The 23,274-nt window shown below is 38.8% G+C and overlaps 1 protein-coding gene across 1 annotated transcript in view; it reads right to left on the reverse strand.

Moving 5' to 3' along the window:
• LOC127435438 (nuclear pore complex protein Nup107-like) overlaps positions 1 to 23,274 on the reverse strand; it is a 33,874-nt gene that overhangs the window by 8,298 nt on the left and 2,302 nt on the right. Inside the window, 20 exon segments of the mRNA XM_051688933.1 lie at positions 5,394 to 5,453; positions 5,456 to 5,495; positions 5,599 to 5,667; positions 5,670 to 5,713; positions 7,794 to 7,983; positions 8,122 to 8,237; positions 8,337 to 8,406; positions 8,496 to 8,544; positions 8,641 to 8,786; positions 8,870 to 8,929; positions 9,138 to 9,217; positions 9,332 to 9,422; positions 13,634 to 13,826; positions 17,575 to 17,663; positions 17,757 to 17,828; positions 20,171 to 20,219; positions 20,324 to 20,451; positions 20,973 to 21,076; positions 21,177 to 21,306; positions 21,455 to 21,564. Coding sequence (XP_051544893.1) covers positions 5,394 to 5,453; positions 5,456 to 5,495; positions 5,599 to 5,667; positions 5,670 to 5,713; positions 7,794 to 7,983; positions 8,122 to 8,237; positions 8,337 to 8,406; positions 8,496 to 8,544; positions 8,641 to 8,786; positions 8,870 to 8,929; positions 9,138 to 9,217; positions 9,332 to 9,422; positions 13,634 to 13,826; positions 17,575 to 17,663; positions 17,757 to 17,828; positions 20,171 to 20,219; positions 20,324 to 20,451; positions 20,973 to 21,076; positions 21,177 to 21,306; positions 21,455 to 21,564 — 1,890 coding nt within the window.

The following is a 23,274-nucleotide window of genomic DNA, read 5'->3' on the forward strand; positions in this document are numbered from 1 at the left end:
AAAGAGATCTCAGAAGACCTACGATCAAGAACTGTTGCTTTGAATAAAGCTGGAAAGGGTTACAAAGTTATCATGGAAGAGCTTAGATATTCATCTGTCTTCAGTTAGACAAATTGTCTATACTCAATTCAACCTTTATTTATAGAGCACATTTATAACAATAGGAGTTGACCCAAAGTGCTTTACAATACACATTTCAATCACAACATAATATGCATAATACACCCTTATATAAATACTAATAAATACCTGAGCCTAAAATCTATATCCATAATTAAAATTTATTCAAAAGCAAATGAATAAAAATTTGTTTTTAAAGCAGATTTAAAAAGGCAGAGTGTCAGAGCTGTCCTGATATGAAGCGGAAGCTTGTTCCAGAGTTTGGGGCCTACAATAGCAAATGCATGATCACCCTTCAATTTGTAGCGACAATGAGGAACTTTCAGCAGAAGTTGGTCAGCTGACCTAAGTGCTCTAGTAGGAGAGTAAGGGACAAGAAGGTCACAGAGATATTGAGGCGCGAAACCAGATAGAGCTTTGTATACATAGAGCAGAATTTTAAAATCTATCCTCCATTTTATGGGGAGCCAGTGTAGGGATGCTAATACTGGTGTAATGTGGTCAAACTTTCTAGACCCTGTAAGGAGCCTAGCGGCCGCATTCTGGACCAACTGTAAAGGGGACAAACCAGTTTGAGGCATTCTGGTATACAATGAGTTGCAGTAATCTAACCTTGACGATATTAGCTCGTGAATCACAATTTCTAGATCTGATTTAGAGAGAAAGTGTTTTACTTTTGCAATTGATCTCAGATGGAAAAAGCTGTTCTTAACAACAGCACTGATCTGTCTATTTAAAAGTAGTGATGAGTCCAAGATCACTCCAAGGCTCCTTGCATGATCTTGCACATTTAACGACAGCAGACCTTGCTGGTCGACCAGTCCAGGTAAAGAGGACTTGGAGGGGCTGAGAATCAGAACTTCAGTTTTGCTCTCATTTAACTGTAAGAAACTGTCTGCCAGCAAGCACTTAATATCAGCAAAGCAATTTAGGGCATTCTCTATTGATGATGTTTTGTCCAAGCATGCTGGAAAATAAAATTGAGTGTCGTCAGCATAGCAATGATAAGACATGCTGTATCTCTGAAAAATTGAGGCCAGTGGGCGCATGTACATGGAGAATAGTAAGGGTCCTTGAATCGACCCTTGAGAGAACCCACATAATAGAGGAGCCGATGTAGAGGAGAAGTTTTCTAAGTTAACAGAAAACATTCTTCCTTTCAAATAAGAGGCAAACCACTGAAGGGCCGTGCCCTGAATGCAAACCATACACTGCAGACGATCTAAAAGAATATCATGATCAATGGTGTCAAACATGGCACTGAGATCCAATAAAACTAAAACCACATGTGAGCCTGAATCCAAGGAAAGTAAAATATCATTAGTTACCTTTAACAGAGATCTAAAACCTGACTGAAATTTATCTAAGATGTTGAACTTATTTAGGTAGGAGTAGAGCTGTGTAGACAACTCTCTCTAAAATCTTGGAAATGAAAGGCAATTTTGAGATTGGTCTATAATTATTGTGAACTGCTGGCTCGAAAGAAGGTTTTTTTTTTTTGGTTGACATCATTTAACCATGGCTGAGAGACACCCTTAACTTTCTTTAACTTGAGCGGAGTGACATTATAAAGGGTGAAAGTGCAGGATTTTTTAAAAGCATCCACTAGTGACTCAGTGTCGCCATCAACTGGAGCTTCATCTATAAAATGCTGGTGATAAAATTCAGAGAACAGATTGGCAGTGGACGAATGGATGGACCTCGAATAGCGTAAGGGCTGAGAGGAAATATGAAGAGGGCGGGGACAGACAATATCAAACATTATAGAATAATGGTCAGAAACACCAGTGACCACAACCTCAACATTAGACACAGTAATGCCATGAGATAATACCAGATCTAATGTATGACCCTTAATGTGGGTCGGACCCGTAATTTGTTGTACAAAATTTAACGATTCAATGAGGGAAAGAAATTCGTTTACCATGGGCTTTGATGGACAGCATATATGTATGTTAAAGTCCCCAAGAATCAGAAATCTGTCACCATGAGACACTAGTCCAGAGAGAAATTCCGAGAATTGTTGAATGAAGTCCTTGTTGAAATTGGGAGGTCTGTACAGGAAGTGCACAGAAAACGGGACTTGAGACATCAACCTTCAATAACTGAACTTCGAAGCTGGAGTGTGTGTCCACAGGTAGTGTCTTACATTTAAAAGAGTCCCTAAAAATAGTAGCCACTCCACATCCTCTTCACCCTGAAGTCCGTGGAGAATTGATAAAGTACAGCCTGGCGGTGTTAAATCTCCCAGAGCCATTAGTTCGCCGGGGTTTAACCAGGCCTCTATAATAAATAGAAAGTCAAGTGATCGCGATGTGATAAACTCATTCAAAATGAAGGACTTGTTGGATATCGATCGAGCATTTGTAAGGGCCATCTTAATAGCTGAGACATCCATACTGTTCGTCGAAATAAAAGAGGCATGTCTCAAAAAACTGAAATTGTTGGGATTAATAGTCCGCTTATCTTTTTTTGCGCACATCATGAGGCGGCGGTGCAAAGACCAAATAGTCAGAATATGGTTGTTGTCCAGGGAGCCAGCCGGGGATCTAATTTGTCGAGATTCTCGACGCACATACCGGGGACGTGCAATCCCCAGAGCGGCACAATGGTTGTAAACTTCCACTGACAGGCGGGCCGAAGATTTCAAACGCCATAGATCTGAGTGTAGACAGTGCAGAGCCATGCCGGAGTAACAACATAAACCCGTAAATACACAGGATGCACTCTGTTGAAGCTGGCAAGGAATAACAACAAAGCTCCAGCTGGCCAATATGGATAATAGAAGGCAGAGCATATTCTTCATCAGCCGACACCGGATTGACACAAGGGACGGCGTCCAAACACTTCTAACCCAGTTCACCAGTGAGTGTAGCAATGATTTAAATCATTAAAAGACCGCAGTATTTTAACCTTTTCATAATAATAAAATCAACAATGAACAAAGGGCACACTGCAGAATGCTCAATGAGGTAAATAAAGAACCCTAGAGTGACTTGAAAGAGTCATTGGAACTGGATAACATCTCTGTTCATGAGTCTACTATACAGTAAACATTAAACAGGCATGGTCTCGATGGCAGGACACCACAAAGGAAGCTGCTGCTTTCCAACACAATCATTGCTGCGTGCCTGAAGCCAAACACCACCTTCACACTCCACAACACTACTGGGAAAATGTTTTGTGGACTGATGAAACTAAGGTTGAATTGTTTGGGAAGAACACGCAGTACTACACATAGCGTAAAAAGGGCAACGCATGCCAACATGAAAACATCATCCCAACGGTGAAGTACGGTGGAGGAAGCATCATGATTTGGGGCTGCTTTGCTGCTTCGGGGCCTGGACTGCTTGCCAGAAGGAAAAATGAATTCCCAAGTTTATCAAGACATCCTACTGGATAATGTCAGTGTGGCTGTGTACCAGCTAAAGCTCAGTAGAAGTTTGGTGATGCAGCAGGACAATGACCCTAAACATCAAAGTAAATCCAATACAGAATGGCTTCAAAAAAAGAAAATCCACCTCTTGGAGTGGCCCAGTCAGAGCCCAGACCTTAACCCATTAGAGATGCTGTGAAATGACCTCAAAAGAGTCATTCACACCAGACATCCTAAGAATATGCCTGAGCTGAAGCAGTTCTATAAGGAAGAATGGTCCAAAATTCTTTCTGAACATTGTGCAGGTCTAATCCGTAGCTACCGGAAACGCTTGGTTGAGGTTATTGCTGGCAAAGGAGGATCGATCAGTTATTAAATCCTAGGGTTCACTTACTTTTTCCACAGCACTGTGAATGTTTAATGGGATGTGTTCAATAAAGACATGAAAGATTATAATTGTGTGTGTGTTGTTAGCTTAAGCACATTGTGTTTGTCTAAACATGTGACTTTCATGAAGATGACATCGCATTTTGACCAATTAATGCAGAAAACCAGCTAATTCCAAAGGGTTCACATATTTTTTCTTGCCACTGTAGATCTCTAGAACTAATCTAAGATAACTAACCTGATACCTAATAAATAATGCTTTAAACTAGGGGTCTTCAACCATTTTTAGGCCAAGGACCCCTTGGTAAGTAGAGAGACGAAGCAGGGACCCCCATTACAAATTGTCTGAAAACTGAGCATTGCATTTTATGCCTATAAAAACGTGTATGGTACCATATTATTGTATGTACATATTATATGATGTTTACATTGCAAAGCCATTAAAATAATAATTAAATTAAGTACCTCAGAGGTCTGCAACCTTTTTGACATGAAGTGCTATTTTGAATTTTCCTTTTTAACCACTATGCCATACCCCCTCCAAAAAAAATTGACAGAGAGACAAACAGAAAGACAGACCCTGTCCATGAAAGAATAAAAAAACCTTTATAAGGTTACTGATAGGCCTATACCTAGAGTCTTCATCTCATGTTTAACATGAGTTAACTAACAGTTAGTGATTGATTTTATACATACGTTTCAAAATTACTGTATTAATGCAAAATTAATAAGGAAAAAATTACTGTAAGCGCTTTTAATTATATTGATTTGACAGTCACTGTCAGTGTAGCCTTTGTTAGCTTGATAATCTCAGCGGTAACTATATATTTAGACATATTACATATTCATAAGCCTACATATTAAGTAAGTACAGGCTATTGTTCTGAAAGCAAAAAGCAACTAATAATACAAAAAATTCTAGGCTGGCATCCGCACACTGCGAAAAATGCAAAGCAGACGCGTTTACTTACGCAACCCTCTGCCGCAGCGCTGCTTAACCTGATATGCGTTGCGTTATGTGTGGCTCGTAATTTAACAATGTTCAGCGTTCCATTTAGTTAATAACTAAATAAAACAGGATGCACGAAAATGAGGAAGGATTACTTCAAGAGGAAGGTTTGGCATGCAGGTTCAATGGGCTTCAGAATGTGGATGGACTAAAATACATACTCCTCTCTCGCCAGGGATGTGCTAGCGCGAGGAGAAAGCGCAAGTGCGAGATGATTGTCTGTGTTTCGCGACTCCTACCGGGTCCTTGAATAACGTATAACGTGTGAGTAAGGGCATCCGGTGAAGTTTCTGGTGCCCCCCTAGGAAGTTGGTGCCCTACGCAGACTGCGTAATTTGCATATAGGGAGCGGCAGTACTGTCTCTCGCTCACGTGTGAGTGATTATTTCGAGTGCCGGTGGTGGATCAAACAGTGCTTTACAGAACCCCAGCGGCACCACCGCGGACCCCCTGTTGAAGACCCTAGCTTTAAACTATTTAATCTGCAAAGAGCACGCCCACCTAAGAACTTCCTCATGATGGCATTGCTCTGCTTGAGGGCTTCAGCACGCTGGGCAGGTCAAACACCAGCCAATCAATTACATCGATCTTCTGCTTATCCTCCTCTTTGAAAATAAATCGAGTTTTGAGTTAAAACGGTTTGCGTTTATACATTAACACTGTCAGAGGCAAAGAAACATGTCTGTTCATTTGTGTGTGTTTATACCACTGTAGTTGCGGTGTCCAGTGCAGAGGTCAGATCGTGGTGGGCAAACTCATCTGTCTCTCTCTCTCTCTGATGGTCTCCACCACTGTCTTTGTGATTGCTGCCACATCCAAACCTGAACACCACAAACCAGAAATACTCTGTGTTTACCACTTTATCAGTCCCCATTTAAATGAACGAAGAAAATATAAAAGTATTACTTAAACTGAGGTTAGACCTGATCACAACACATTGACTTCTTTCTACATAGCTCTCTGGAATACTTGATTCTGATTGGTCATTCTGCATAATGACTGCTAAACTGTATAACTGACAGTTCAGCCATGACAATACTCGTAATGATTTAGCATGTTAATTTGGGTATGACATACTGACAGGATACTGGACTTGACAGACCAGATCTGCTACACTGCTGCTGCAAAGCAAGTCGGAAGTTTACTACTGCTAGAAACTACACAGACATACGGAGTTATCATCTGGACATGCTGCTGCTGCACAATTAGATCAAACGCAAGACATGCTGCTGCACAAATAGACATACAAACAATCCCCATGTAGCTAATCTAGACAGGTGATGCTGGGGTGGAGGAGGGTTTCAGAGAAAAACTCTCGCAGCATGCTGCAGTGAAACCAGCTTCTCTGCTAAACTGAGCAATTTAAAGTTTATTGGCTTACTCCATATGAGCCGATTGGCTTAACATGTCACATGTGAGTGAGCCAATAGGCTAACAGATTGGCTCTGCAGCTTGCACTACATAAAGTTTCATGGCTAAACTTTGGTCATTTGTGTCAGGCAACAGATTTACTACATTGCTGTGCTTGTTTAATGTCTCTCGTATAACTCTGCACTCTCACATAAAATATTTCCAGTATTGAATACATATTATAATCTCTCACATAAATATTTCACATTAGGGCTGCACCTAACGATTATTATTTTTAATCGATTAATCTAACGGTTCTTTTTCCGATTGGTCTAACGTCTAATCTGCAGATTATTCTAAAGATTTTATATAATTATTACTTGATTAATATAACAATTAATTAACCCAAAATAAATATAAAAAACTTGTCTCATTAATATTTCAATATTTTATTAAATCACCTTCTCTTAAACACAAACAAATGTACAAGAAACAAAGTGTGCACTGCAAGGCATTACTCTGCAACAAAAATAGCACTGTCTTAACTGGTAATCTCCATTTTACAGTCCAACATAAAATCTCTCCAAAATAAAATAACTTGTTCAATTCAAGTAAAAGGAAAGTGCAATCTACATTTAGCAATCCAACAACAAAATAAATTAAACAAATGTAAAATTCAAGTCACTTTCAGGAGGAAAGATGATTTTGGAGATTGACAGGCAAGAATTTGGCCAATAGTTGCTGCAAGCATCTTATAATCGACCAATTGGTGTGCGAGAAGGCGGGACTTACTAAGAGGGGTTAAAGCAATGCAAATATGTGCACACACAATGAAGTATTATACCAGATGCACATAATGCAACTAAAGCCGAATCCCGGACTTTTTTGCAAATTTAGAAATCCAGGCCGGACGCTTTTTTAAGGTCCGAAAAAGAGGACATGTCCAGGAAAAAGAGGACGTATGGTCACCTTACGTTAGCAGCGGTGCAGAAATTACTTTTACCATGGGGGCGATGAGGAAACATTTAGAAAATCAATTTTAAGTGACTACTACTAACAGAAACATGTGTTGTAATAATAATATGTCATGCTTGGGTGGGGACAAAAAGTAAACAGGACTTACGGTGCTCCGGGATGGACTTGACAAAGTGCTCCGGGATGCTTTCACTTCAAGTGTTCGTTCATGGCGGTTGTACTGCTGTGATAAGTCATTTCCAATTTGCATAGCTTACACAGCACCACACTGTTGGGTCTCTGGCTAAAATACTCCAACGCATTAGATGACCGTGGGCGAGTTTTTTTAGCTGCAGCTTGTTCTTCGGGGGAATCCATGCTTAAACCGGGCGCTGCCGACGCATGTTATGCAAATCGACGTATTTCTGTAATTGATGATGTCGATTACGTCAATGAATCGTTCCAGCCCTATTTCACATCCAGCTATTTATTTATGTGCAAGTATCCATGTAATAAGCAGGATAATGTACAGTCAGATATTGTCGTAAAACAGAAAAACACTCAACGTTTATTTTACACAAGACCCCTCTACCTCACCTGCTTGTGTTGCCAGCTCCAGACAGTGCTTGCGCTGCTCCGTCTCTGTGACTTCCTCCGGGAACTGAGCGTACTGTAACACGCCCATGTCTGCAGGGAGGTGAGTGACGTAGAACACAATGAGATCCACCTGTTTCTCCTTCACCAACAGTGAGATGTAGGCTTTCAACACATCTACACACACCTCCTCCTGAGAAACAGAGAGAACGCAAATAACTTTAATACAATTAATGATATTTCTTCTGTGATTTGTTGTTTTAAGCAAAAACTCAAGGGCTTACAATGCCAAATCAATAGAACTTTTAAATGCAGTTGTTTGTGTGTATACCTTGATTTGCAAGCCCAAACTGCAATAAAACAACACTAAGTGTGAAATGAAGCGCAAAAGGTGAGCTGGCAAAGATGGACTCCTTCCCAACCAATCACTGAACTCCTCAAAAAGACCTTTCAACACAAGTCAATCAGAAATTAAACCAATTTAATTCTTAATTTTAAAACGTACGCTTCTCAACAACTCGTATTTGTATTCAAAACAAAGCTTACCATCAAGATCTCCAAGAATGACAAACTTCTGGATTATATGATAATGTTCCTTGGTTGCCTCCAGAACCCTCTGTCAGCATAATTTTTTTTTTAATGATATCAGAAAAGAAACATTACAATCAGTCTGTTACAGATGAAATGTCATTTATTCATTCTCACTTTGGATTCTGTTGCTTGAAGCTCTTCAAAGACTTTCTCCAAGGTCCAACTGAAACAAATCATGACAAAATGAATCAATTTAACAGTGGTAAAAAAAGACAACAACATGAAGATATATGTATATATATAAAAAAAACAATCTCACTTGGTCTCCAGGAATTCTCTGGGCAGCTCCTCCAGTTCTTCACTGCCCAGACCAGAGGAACAGATCTCCTGCTCCACCAGCGTGTCCACCATCACCCGGAAGTACGCCCACACGGTGTCCTCCCATGACTCACACACAGGTAACAACTGTGTATTAACAAGACATTTTCAGTCAGATGAACACAAATGCACACTAAGAAAAAAAATATTATCTTGACTGGATAGCTCACCTGTTTGAGGTTTCCACTCAGCACAGCATAGATGGCTCTTTCATATCTGTTGAACTGCTCCTATGAACAGTAGAAACAAACCAGAGCCTTGAACATCTTTATCAGAGCCACATCGGCTGCAACAAACAAAATGACTAAAAGTTACATATACATTTTCCCTATATTTCACCTCACAGACTTGCCATAAGAAATGGTAGATGTTGAGTAATGCAGGCCTGTGTTTAATTGGTAAATGTGTGCATGCTAAATGGAAGTCTGTGGTTCTCACCTCCTCTGCCATTCTCCAACAGCAGACCTTCCAAACACTCCGATGTGGATTCCCCTCCACCGGCTGCAGCTCTCCACATCCTGAACGCACACACATACACAAATCAAACAATATTATTATTACACGGAAGGACAGGTGTAGAAATATTTTAAGTAAATAAGGCATATTTAACATTAGAGAAATTGCATGTTGACCTCCGTTGATGTTGGGGTCATGGTACAGTTTCCAGCCTTCCAGAGTGGCAGCACGCCAGGCCTGACCACAGCGCTTACACAGCCTCTGAGCCTATAGGATGCAAACACATGCTTATAGTAACTTTAAAAATCCATCATATCTGCAGTGTTTTGAGATAACAGCCCACCCCTGGTCACACCAGACTTTAAACATGCACAATTATTTTGTACGCCGCAATGGACTGGATAGGATGTCACGCACGAGGGCTTCTGGTACTAATACATAACAAATCATAAATAATATTTTATTTAAAATAGGGCTGTGAATCGATTAAAATGTTTAAACTAATTAAATCGCAATTTTCTGTGATTAATCAAAATTAATCGTGGTTCATTAAAACAAACATTAAAATAAAATTAATATATTTATTTTCACTTTGTCTCAAAGAACTTGCAAGAAATTGGTTAGTCAACATTTCTTTTAATTTTATATATATATATATATATATTTATTTATTTATTTATTTTTTATTTTTTTTGCAAATAGAGTTAATTAGACACATTTCTACAGGTATAAATCTTTGATACAAGTATATGTTTACATGCCATAAAATCAGTGGACATGCTGTAATTAAAAGTTGGGCAAAATTAATGAATAAGCGTGCACTGCTCTATACAATCAGATCCTGTGCTAGGATGTGTAGTCAATTCGAGCGTGTACCTCCTGGAAATTTTAGGGGTGTGCCAGGGTGGTCGACTGTTCAACAAACAACTAACTAGTCGATTAGTGAGGTCAACTGCTAACATTAATAGTTTAGTGGTGGTGGTTTCAATGGGGGACACAATTCTTAAATTAGTTAAGAGACACAACTTATTAAAGAATGTTTTTGTGACTCCAGTCAGGTTTCCTAAGCAACCAATTGGCCCCGATGCTAGGGCTGGTAGAGTCACGCTGGGTTAACCTCAAGGGCCTGGGTAGCTCAGCAAGTATTGACGTTGACTACCACCCCTGAATTCACGAGTTCGAATCCAGGGCGTGCTGAGTGACTCCAGCCAGATCTCCTAAGCAACCAAATTGGACCGGTTGCTAGGGAGGGTAGAGTCACATGGGGTAACCTCCTCGTGGTTGCTATAATGTGGTTCTCGCTCTCAGTGTGGTGCGTGGTGAGTTGTGCGTGGATGCTGCGGTGGATGCGTGGAGCCTTCACACGTGCTATGTCTCCGCAGTAATGCGCTCAACAAGTCACGTGATAAAATGCACGGATTGACAGTCTCAGACACGGAGGCAACTGAGATTCTTCCTCCGCCACCCGGACTGAGGCGGGTCACTACGCCACCACGAGGATTTAGGGTGCATTGGGAATTGAGCATTCCAAATTGGGGAGAAAAAATAAATATATATATATATATATATATATAATATATTTATATATATATATTTTGAGCGATTATAGCATCTGATTATAGGTCACGTGAACATAACGGAGCCTAATTATACATTATTGTCCTTAACACCAACTAGTCCTTCAAACAACAGACTGACTATTCGATTATGAAACTTGGTAGATTTACACATCCCTAATTTATATGTCAATTATAGCCACACTAAGTGGGGGAAAACATTAGTGAGGTTTTAAGTTAAGTTTTACGTTTTGCACCTATACAAATTTTTTTGTCCAATACGGATAAAAAAAATAAAAAAAAACATATAGGCCAATACTGATACCGATATTTTGTCACTTACCTTATTTTGTCATCAAATTGGAAATAATGCTTTAAAAATAAACAAAGAGGTACAAAAGCTTTTTTACTATTAACAATAAATATTTTCCATTGACCATGGATTGGATCTTTTGAACAAATGAAGGATACAAAAAACAGGGTTCGTACAGATGCTTCAAGGACTTTCAAGGACTTCTCAAGCACATTTTTATTTGTTTTCAAGGACTATGCTCGAGATGTCCTTAGAACAAATTCAAAACAAATAAAACAAATTTTCCAATCAGTTCAGTTTTTGCTGAACATCTGTTGACATCTGTTGCAGGGCTCCCTGTTCTTTTATTCTATTCTATTTACAAAAGAAATGTTTGGGAGTCTAAAATGTATTTTTCCTATTGACACACTAAAGCTGAAGATATAAATAACCATCTTAAGACAAATGTTTTTTGAAACATCTCAAGTGCCTAAAACCTTTGCACAGTACTGTATTTTCTAAAAAAAAAAATGCAAAACAGAGTCAAGCCATTTCATATCATTAAAGGTTAGGTTATAGAATGATAACTTTTATTTATTTATTTTCGCTATTTGAAAGCTTTTTTATGACTAAAACATTCAAGGGACATGTTTGTCAACATATTTTTATATTGACCCAAATTTTGTCAGATATAACCTATTTTGTGAGACACAAAGCTGTCTTTACACAAGGGGGCGCAAGACGGCTCACAAAACTGAATCCTCCATTGATCTGCATTCAAATCTTGTCAAATTCTTCTCACTCTGGAGAGTTATTTCTAATTAAAACTGATAGTTGCAAGGATTCATACTTGTTAAATCCACCACAGCAGTATCTATAAAATGTGTTTTTTTAAAATCCTCCAGTAACAATTGATTGTGATTGGCCCAAAGTAACAGGTGCCATGTGACAGCGCCGTCTATGCGCTGCCTGCTTCAGCAGCGGTCTAGTCGTCTGTCGTCACGCTTCTACGAAAACAAATAAATACATTTAATTTATTAAATTATTTAAGCAACGTATTTTACGATTTTCTATAATTCAAGAACTTTTTAAGCACCTCTTGGTAAAAGTGGCTATTTTCAATGGTTTTCCAGGAATTACATTTGAAAAAGCCAAATACAAGCACCTTGTATGAACCCTGAAAAAATAACTAAAAATGATAACATGACGATTGATATGAAAAAAGGAAATTTTGTACTTCTAAAAAATCTTTGCACTTGTTTATGCAGTTCAAAACAACAGAACCCACATTTTACATGAACATACTGTATATGATCGAACATTAAAAATTCATACTATGCATATGTTGGGCAATTCCATGGAAATGTCAACCACTTCATGGAAAAATACAAAATTTTAACCAACGGAACAAAAACCCCTTTTAAATTCTCTATTATAGTGGTATAATGGATAATCAATAATGCCTTCCAGACCGCTAGAGGGCGCCACTTGTTCACACAGCGCTGACTGAAGTGCTGAATGCAGAATATAATTTTAAAAGCAGCCTTTTAAGGTATATTAATCGTGCAAGTCCACATTGCAATTTCAATCTTAAAGGTGCTGTAAGCGATTTTAGCCATTCTAGAATTCGAAAAGCTAAACCGTTGGATTAGCCACACCCCCTCTTTCCAAAACCCTGCACTCCAAAGATACTAAATTAACTTTACTGACACCAATACAAGCAGAAACAGTTGTCAAAAACAACAGCAGCATAATAGCGCTCTCAACTGACAACTGTTATGAGCAACATGGCATAAAAATGGCATTATGCCTCAATATTTCGCTGTAACTACAATACCATGAGAACACGATAATATTACGCGACAATGACTGACAGGCACTGTCCAGCGTCACTGTCCACGGACATTTATTTGTTTGATGTTTACAGAGTCTAGAGCTGTCACAGAGACCGGTGAAATATCTCAGTACATTTATTTCATTAATATCTTTCAAGGAGTAGTACAATTTTTAGCATACCTTTCCATAAAAAAAAATACAAATCTAATCTGCATCAAATGTGCATCATTAATGGATATCATATGTCTCAGAAGTAAAAGTCTGCTGGTTTCAAAGTGTTTTATATGGTTTCCCTCTTCATGTAGCCTATAGGTAAGTGCCGCTTTCACAACTGTTACATCCGTTTATGGCAATTTTTCTGCATTAATGTGAGAACAAGGAAGAATTCAAATGAAATATTATATGTTCCCTTCTACATATTGTGGAAATTATTATTTCCAATAGTTTTAGAAAGTTTTTACAAAGTGTGTTATTAATTCATTATAAATAAACCATCGGTTTTTCATATCAACGTTTCCAGGCATATACTGTAACTGATATGCTGATGGTTTTAAATTAGTCAGTAACTGGCATAAATATTGGCAGCCGAAACATCGGTGCATTCCTACAATTAACTATTAATTGCAGAAATTAACGTGTTAAATTTCCCAGCCCTTCTTCGCATGAACTTTCGTTTTTGTCTCCCGCGTTCGAATGCGTTTAAATAGAGCGCGAAGTATGAATATACCTTTAGACATGCACTTTTTTTGTGTTCAACATCCAAAAGAGCTGAATGCTTTTAATGCATCACACACCTCATCGGTCATTCCAGCTCGTATGAGGTTGAAGAGGTTTTTGAGGAGGCGGGTGTCGTCCTCTCTGTCCAAGTCTGCCAGTGGTCTCTTCTGTCTGATGGGAGCATCAGGGTCCAGTTCTGTCACCAGAGGCCTGCTGAAACCACTGCTGGACTGATTCCTCCTCAGCTTCAGTGTGTGGAGGGTGTTCTCCCTATAGACACACACACAATCCTCCATAACATACCCGTCTGTCTGACAGTTCAAATGAATCTAAATCACAGGTAGGCCTGTCACGATTATAAAATAATCATCTGATTATTGTGTACTTCAAATTCCAATCACATTTGATGCCCAAATAAGGGAATTTTAAGCAAATATATATAGGCTAAATGTCATCACCGGTGCATTTGTGTGTCATTCAGTCGATATCCGAGCGTCACTAAGACACATCGCAGATGTCAACCAGCAGTTCCAGTCTGGAAGAGCACTTAAACCGCTTCTCAAGCGCTCTGATGCGTGCGCCGTCAGCAGAGGCTTGTGCCAAAATATAAACGAACAAATATAAACTTTGATAGTGAAAGCAAAGCACTCTGGCTTTACTTTAAACGATTGTGTAATGGCAAATGTTTCTGGTCATTATGAGTTCATATAAGCAGTGTTAATGACGCAGTGACACAGAGGAGATGCACGCTTACTCTATTTCTGTGGAGTGATCAAATAATGAAATGAAATCTCAAGGTTTTGCAACATGAGAAATGAGGGCTCGTGGGTTTATTCGAAGACCATTAAAATATTGTGTGAAACTAAAGAAATTAGAACAGCAATACTTTACTATTGCAAAATATAATATAAATATAAAAACAAATATATATTTTATTTTTTATAAAAAATATAGTCTATAATAGGCCTTTCGCGATTATTAAATAACCGTCTGATTGCGGTTAGATAACCGTGATTATTGGGCATTCTAATTCCAATAACATTTTAATGCCCAAATAAGGGGATTTTAAGCAAATATACTGTATAAATGCCATGAACGTCGCATTTGTGTGTCATTCAGCTGAACTCCGAGTCTGAGCTTCAATGAGCCGCGCTGCGGACGTCAACCAGCTCCTGTCCGGAAGAGCGCGCGAAGCTCCCGCGAATATAAAAACTAACAAGTATAAACTCACTGTGATAATGAACCCAAAGTGCTTCAGTTTCACTTTAAATGATCGTGTAATGGCAAATGTTCCTGGTTCATACATGCAGTGACACAGAGGAGACGACGTACACTTACTCTATTTCTGTAGAGTGAAAAATTTTATTCTGTAGAGTGAAAAATTTATTAAAAATCAAAAAAGAAAAAACAAAAGAAACAAAAAAATCACTGGCACCAATTACAGCCTCAAGTCTTTTTGAGTATGACGCTACAAGCTTGGCACACCTATTTTTGGGCAGTTTCTCCCATTCTTCTTTGCAGGACCTCTCAAGCTCCATCAGGTTGGATGGGGAGCGTCGGTGCACAGCCATTTTCAGATCTCTCCAGAGATGTTCAATCGGGTTCAAGTCTGGGCTCTGACTGGGCCACTCAAGGACATTCACAGAGTTGTCCCGGAGCCACTCCTTTGTTATCTTGGCTGTGTGCTTAGGGTCGTTGTCCTGTTGGAAGATGAACCTTCACCCCAGTCTGAGGTCCAGAGCGCTCTGGAGCAGGTTTTCATCAAGGATGTCTCTGTACATTGCTGCATTCATCTTCCCCTCGATCCTGACTAGTCTCCCAGTTCCTGCCACTGAAAAACATCCCCACAGCATGATGCTGCCACCACCATGCTTCACTGTAGGGATGGTATTGGCCAGGTGATGAGCGGTGCCTGGTTTCCTCCAGACATGACGCTTGCCATTCAGGCCAAAGAGTTCAATCTTTGTTTCTCATGGTCTGAGAGTCCTTCAGGTGCCTTTTGGCAAACTCCAGGCGGGCTGTCATGTGCCTTTTACTGAGGAGTGGCTTCCGTCTGGCCACTCTACCATACAGGCCTGATTGGTGGAGTGCTGCAGAGATGGTTGTTCTTCTGGAAGGTTCTCCTCTCTCCACAGAGAAATGCTGGAGCTCTGTCAAAGTGACCATCGGGTTCTTGGTCACCTCCCTGACTAAGGCCCTTCTCCCCCGATCGCTCAGTTTGGCCAGGCGGCCAGCTCTAGGAAGAGTCCTGGTGGTTCCAAACTTCTTCCATTTATGGATGATGGAGGCCACTGTGCTCATTGGGACCTTCAATGCTGCAGAAATTTTTCTGTACCCTTCCCCAGATCTGTGCCTTGATACAATCCTGTCTCAGAGGTCTACAGACAATTCCTTGGACTTCATGGCTTGGTTTGTGCTCTGACATGCACTGTTAACTGTGGGACCTTATATAGACAGGTGTGTGCCTTTCCAAATCATGTCCAATCAACTGAATTTACCACAGGTGGACTCCAATCAAGTTGTAGAAACATCTCAAGGATGATCAGTGGAAACAGGATGCATCTGAGCTCAATTTTGAGTGTCATGGCAAAGGCTGTGAATACTTATGTACATGTGATTTTTTTATTTTTAATACATTTGCAAAGATTTCAAACAAACTACTTTCACGTTGTCATTATGGGGTACTATTTGTAGAATTTTGAGGAAAATAATGAATTTAATCCATTTTGGAATAAGGCTGTAACATAACAAAATGTGGAAAAAGTGAAGCGCTGTGAATGCCTTCCGGATGCACTGTACATATGAAATATGACAATTAACCGTCATAGCCCTAAAACAGACAATTAAGCGTCACAGCCCTAAAACAGACAATTAACCGTCATAGCCCTAAAAGAGAATTAACCGTCATAGCCCTAAAAGAGAATTAACTGTCATAGCCCTAAAAGAGAATTAACCGTCATAGCCCTAAAACAGACAAATAACCGTCATAGCCCTAAAAGAGAATTAACCGTCATAGCCCTAAAAGAGAATTAACCGTCATAGCCCAAAAACAGACAAATAACCGTCATAGCCCTAAAACAGAATTAACCGTCATAGCCCTAAAAGAGAATTAACCGTCATAGCCCTAAAACAGACAATTAATTGTCATAGCCCTAAAAGAGAATTAACCGTCATAGCCCTAAAACAGACAATTAATTGTCATAGCCCTAAAAGAGAATTAACCGTCATAGCCCTAAAACAGACAATTAATTGTCATAGCCCTAAAACAGACAATTAATTGTCATAGCCCTAAAACAGACAATTAATCATCATAGCCCTAAACAGACAATTAATCGTCATAGCCCTTTAACAGAATTAACCGTCATAGCCCTAAAAGAGAATTAACCGTCATAGCCCTAAAAGAGAATTAACCGCCATAGCCCTAAAACAGACAATTAATTGTCATAGCCCTAAAACAGACAATTAATTGTCATAGCCCTAAAACAGACAATTAATCGTCATAGCCCTTTAACAGAATTAACCGTCATAGCCCTAAAAGAGAATTAACCATCATAGCCCTAAAAGAGAATTAACCGTCATAGCCCTAAAAGAGAATTAACCGCCATAGCCCTAAAACAGACAATTAACCGTCATAGCCCTAAAAGAGAATTAACCATCATAGCCCAAAAACAGACAATTAATCGTCATAGCCCTAAAACAGAATTGACCGTCATAGCCCTAAAAGAGAATTAACCGTCATAGCCCTAAAACAGACAATTAATTGTCATAGCCCTAAAAGAGAATGAATCGTCATAGCCCTAAAACAGAATTAACTGTCATAACCCTAAAACAGAGAATTAGACAATTAACTGTCACAGCCCTAAAACCGAATTAACAATCACAGCCCTAATACAGACAATTAATCGTCATAATCGCAATTATTTCTTTGACAATTAATTGCCAGCCAAATTTCATAATCGTGACAGTCCTAATCACAGGCATCTATTGATAAGATCTCTAGTAATGAGCAGTCACTTACCAGTACACAGATTTGGCGTAGTATTCAAAGTTATCAGAGAAATCTCCTATTTCATCTTTAGCAATACTCTCCAACCAGTCCACCACCAGCTAGAGAAACACACAAACCAGCTATTAAGTGTATTGACTTATAGAAACAAGCCAGATGGGTGAATGGACGAGTGCGAGAGGATGAGTATGTACCTGGCTCTGTCGCACCATACTGTCTTTCTGGAAGAACTGCTCCATTACCATTTTCTCACTCTCACTGGGGGCCTCCAGAGAAAACACAACCAGAAGTTCATATAGATGTTCACATAGGCGAGCACACAGTGGTTCTAAACTGGTTTCGCTTCAGGATCCTGATTTTAAATTGAATATCCCATGCGACAGCAGCAATGTTTATCGCACAACAGCAAACAAAAATGTCTTTAAAATCAAACACATTGATTTGTATTAATATAATTAATCAAAATAATCACAATTCCAATTTTTGTCCAAATCGTTCAGCCCTAATTTCTTCGGTCTCATGCTTTTGCCAGCTAATATTTCACTGCACAAAAAACATTGTTTGGCACACACCATTCTCATTGTGAGTGAATTCCTCTATAATGTAGTCTGGTGAAATTTGGCTGATGATTAATTGTCAAACAAATAACTGTGATTATGATGATTAATTGTATATTTTAGGGCTTTCACGATTATGACAATTGATTGTTATACAAACTATCATACTTCTTAAGATGTATGTGTGATTTATACCTTAAGAAGTAATTTATTCTTATTTAGGCAAGTCAATTATATTTTATTAATCCATTATAAAATTTGGATATATTTCCTTATAGGCTTTAAAAACTTGACATGAAATTACATTAAAAAATATATTTTAAATATCAAAATATTTCCAAATACTTAAAATATGTTTCTGGAGCTCAGCCAACCTGAATAGCTATTATAATAAATCATATTACATTACGCAATAGTAAAATATTTCTGTCCTAAACTCTTCACTTTCACACGCTATTTCAAGGCTCACATTTCAAACAACCAAGAACATTTGCCGTTACATGAATGCTTAATTAAAGCTTTGCGTTCACCATCAAAATCCTCGTTTATATTTCTGCGGGAGTTTGGTGTCACATAACAGCACTTCAGAAACAGTTAAAGGGATAGTTCACCCAAAAATGAAAATTCTCTTATCATTTACTCACCCTCATGCCATCCCAGATGTGTTTGACTTTCTTTGTTCTGCAGAACACAAATGAAGATTTTTAGAAGAATATTTCAGCTCTGTAGGTCCATACAATGCAAGTGAAAGGTGGCCAGAACTTTGAAGGTCTAAAAAGCACATAAAGGCAGCATAAAAGTAATTCATAAGACTCCACTGGTTTAATCCATGTCTTCAGAAGTAATATGATAGGTGTGGGTGAGAAACAGATCAATATTTAAAAATGCACTCAGTATTTTTTTTTCCCTCATTAAAAAAGTTGAACTCCTAAAGACATGAATTGTATTTTTGCAATATATGTATAAAATCATGAGCACTCACATTAAAATGAAGACTCCAGTCATATTAGTAACCTTATAAAAGCTGTTTTATGCTACATGGAGAGGGTCCGCACATGGGGGATGCCATGTTAGAATCACATGACGATATTACTCGCTTAATCTCAGTAACCATCCTGTTATTTGACACTTTCACTCATTGATTAAAGTAATCATGGCTGACAGTGAATAGTGCATTTCTACAATAGCATCTGAAATTGAAAACTATTGATTTTAAATGATGCTGCATCCAAGCCACCAGGTGTCAGTGTAAGTCCAAGATGACACAAAGACTAAAGTAAGCCTTTTTTTGTTACCATAAATCTCCACTTTCACTTTCAATTCCACATTATTCTTCTTTTGTTTTTGCCGATTCGCATTCTTCGTGTATTTCACCACCTACTGGTCAAAGGACTTAAATATTGATCTGTTTCTCACCCACACCTATCATATCACTTCTGAAGACATGGATTAAACCACTGGAGTCTTATGAATTACTTTTATGCTGCCTTTATGTGCTTTTTAGACCTTCAAAGTTCTGGCCACCATTCACTTGCATTGTATGGACCTACAGAGCTGAAATATTCTTCTAAAAAGGGTTTTTCTAAAAATTCTCCAATTTGGATTGTAAAATGTGTTTGGAATTTAAAGTGCACAATAATCTTGGTTATCTCAAATGATCAGGGTAAGATCAAATAATCAAGACAGGCCTACTGGCTGTTTTTACATTTACCTTGCGTTGTTTTATGCATATTGGCATCTGTCTAATTTGGCTCACTTCATCCAAATCACAGGTTAATTTTAAGCCAAAATACTGCTGTGTTTAATAGGACGAACAGCCTTTGACGTCATTGAAAAAAATATATGGGAAGTGCTTTTTCCTCCACTCTTTAGTATACTATCCTAACTATCCACAATTATATGGTTAGCTGCATTTTATTATTTAGATTTAACAATGTTTATCCCTGTTTCTCAACCCTTTCAGAACTGACCTACGACACATTTTAGGTTGTAATGCCACCAGTTGAGAACCACTGGTATAACACACACACACACACACAAAGTGCACTTACAGTTATGTCCATCATGATGTCTTCCTCTAGTACTGTCTGGACTCTGTCTCTGCGTGTCAAAGACAGCAACAGCAGTATGTAAGCATGTAAGTAACATTTCATGTTCAGAGGTAAGTCATCAGATGATCATGCAGGTATTTACGTGTTTTCTACCTGTACAGGGAGGTAATGAGTCTCCAGGTCACCATTTCTTGCTGAAGTACCCAGGTGATGCTGATGGTCTTGGAGGATTTTTGCTGGCCGGGGGCTGATCGGAGAACCAGCTTCTGCAACGTACTGATCTACAACACACGTCAGTATATTACTTGTCATATGATTGACAAGAATAAGCTGAAATTCTTGAAAAAAGAAATGCTGGCATGAGCAGCGCTGAATAATCTTTTATTATTACAACAAAAAAAAGTGAAAAAAATTTTTGTTTTAAAATAATATTAATATTTAAAAAACCTTTTGTCCACCAAATCAGTCATCTGGTGTAACCCTGAGAAAATCCCTCACATTCTAGACTCAAACATTCATGATTTGTAAAAACTTTCAGGTGCAAGATAAGATTTAAGGCATAAGATTTCTAATTTTTATCACCTCAGAAAACCTTATTTGTCAACTACCCATTTTCCACTTTGTTGTCCAATGTTAGATTTACCCACCCCTAAACAATACGTAAAAGAATACCGTACAGGCCGGTGTCTTCCTGTAAAAGTGGGCGCTTCTTGGCCAGAATCAGATGGACCATGCAATGCTGACCATATTTTCAGATCATAAAAGTCGGGCTACATGAGACTAGGAGTGTGTGTCTGTGTACCTTATCCTGACAAAGAGCCTCATAGTCTTCTAACAGATCAAAAACAGCTGTGGACGCATGATGCAAATAAGACTGTAGGAAGTCTGGAAACAGACTGAGAGAGGCTGGAAGGAGAGACAGAGGGAGATGTTAGGTGAGGTATTAGAATAAACATAACAGCAATGGACCATCAGATCATTTGTAATATTTAGGATGTGCAATCACCAGCCTCTCCTGGATCATCTTCTTTCAGCATGAGAGCGCTCATGCTGACATCATCAGTGAAGCTGGTGTCCACTAGCCCAGACAGAGGTGACAGGTAAAGACTGTTAGTCCAGTCACTGTCATCCATGTTCTGAAGTCCCAGCCAAAAACAGAGACATCAAGATTTATATTACAATCATTTGTCAAAGCGTTGGCATAAACATGACTACAGACAAGAAGCAAACATAGGCTTGTGTCAGGATGTTTTAGGGTGGGTAAAGGCAGTCCTGATCTCTCACCATGCTCAGATTGCCTTTGCCACGGGGCGTGTTTACAAAGCGAGGAGTCCTGCTTCCTGTCCCGAGGATGGCCGACACATCCGGGTTAATCAAGGCACTTCTGGGTGTGTCTATGCATGGGAATGTAAACCGTAAACAACGGCACATAACAGAATGCTTTGCTGTAGTGTACACCTTTGTATGAAATCTTATTTTATTTTATTTTTTTGGCAATTTCAAGCATTGTATAGCCTTCATTCCTCAAAACAATGATTGACTGATGAGTTTCTAGAGAAAGCTGTTCTTTTTTTGTCATTTTTGACCTAATATTGACCTTAAGACATGCCAGTCTATTGCACACTGTGGAAACTCAAAAAACAAACACAAAGACAATGTTAAGCTTCATTTAACAAACCAAATAGCTTTAAACTGTGTTTGATATAATGGCAAGTGATTTTCTAGTAACAAATTAGCAATTTAGCATGATTACTCAAGGATAAGGTGTTGGAGTGATGGCTGCTGGAAATGGGGCCTGTCTAGATTTAATCAAAAATGACTTTTTCAAATAGTGATGGTGCTGTTTTTTAATGTCCTGACTATACTTTGTGATCAGTTGAATGCCACATTGGTGAATTGAAGTACCAATTTCCTTCCGAAACAGCAAAATCTGAACATTATTCCAAACTTTTGGCAGCCAGTGTATATATATATATATATATATATATATATATAAATACACACACACACAGTTGGAATCAGAAGTTTACATACACCTTAGCCAAATACATTTAAACTCAGTTTTTCACAATTCCTGACATTTAATCATAGAAAACATTCCCTGACTTAATCAGTTAGGATCACTACTTTATTTTAAGAATGTGAAATGTCAGAATAATAGTAGAAAAAATTATTTATTTCAGCTTTTATTTCTTTCATCACATTCCCAGTGGGTCAGAAGTTTACATACACTTTGTTAGTATTTGGTAGCATTGCCTTTAAATTGTTTAACTTGGGTCAAACGCTTTGGGTAGCCTTCCACAAGCTTCTCACAATAAGTTGCTGGAATTTTTGTCCCATTCCTCCAGACAGAACTGGTGTAACCGAGTCAGGTTTGTAGGCCTCCTTGCTTGCACACGCTTTTTTTCATTTCTGCCCGAATTTTCTAGCAGATTGAGGTCAGGGCTTTGTGATGGCCACTCCAACTCCTTGACTTTGTTGTCCTTAAGCCATTTTGCCGCTCCTTTGGAGGAATGCTTGGGGTCATTGTCCATTTGGAAGACCCATTTGTGACCGAGATTTAACTTGGCTGATATCTTGAGATGTTGCTTCAGTGTATCCACATAATTTTCCTTCCTCATGATGCCATCTATTTTGTGAAGTGCACCAGTCCCTCCTGCAGCAAATCACCCCCACAACATGATGCTGCCACCCCCATGCTTCACGGTTGGAATGGTGTTCTTTGGCTTGCAAGTCTCTCCCCTTTTTCTCCAATCATAATGATGGTCATTATGGCCAAAAAGTTCCGTTTATGTTTCATCAGACCAGAGGACATTTCTCCAAAAAGTAAGATCTTTGTCATCATGTGCAGTTGCAAACTGTGGATATAGATATTGTCTACCTGTTTCCTCCAGCATTTTCACAAGGTCCTTTGCTGTTGTTCTGGGATTGACTTGCACTTTTCTCACCAAACTACGTTCATCTCTAGGAAACAGAATACGTCTCCTTCCTGAGCGGTATGATGGCTGCGTAGTCCCATGGCGTTTATACTTAAGTACTATTGTTTGTACAGAAGAATGTGGTATCTTCAGGCATTTGGAAATTGCTCCCAAGGATGAACCAGA

Source organism: Myxocyprinus asiaticus, chromosome 45 (genome assembly GCF_019703515.2).
Source record: "Myxocyprinus asiaticus isolate MX2 ecotype Aquarium Trade chromosome 45, UBuf_Myxa_2, whole genome shotgun sequence".
Taxonomy (NCBI): Eukaryota; Metazoa; Chordata; class Actinopteri; order Cypriniformes; family Catostomidae; genus Myxocyprinus; species Myxocyprinus asiaticus.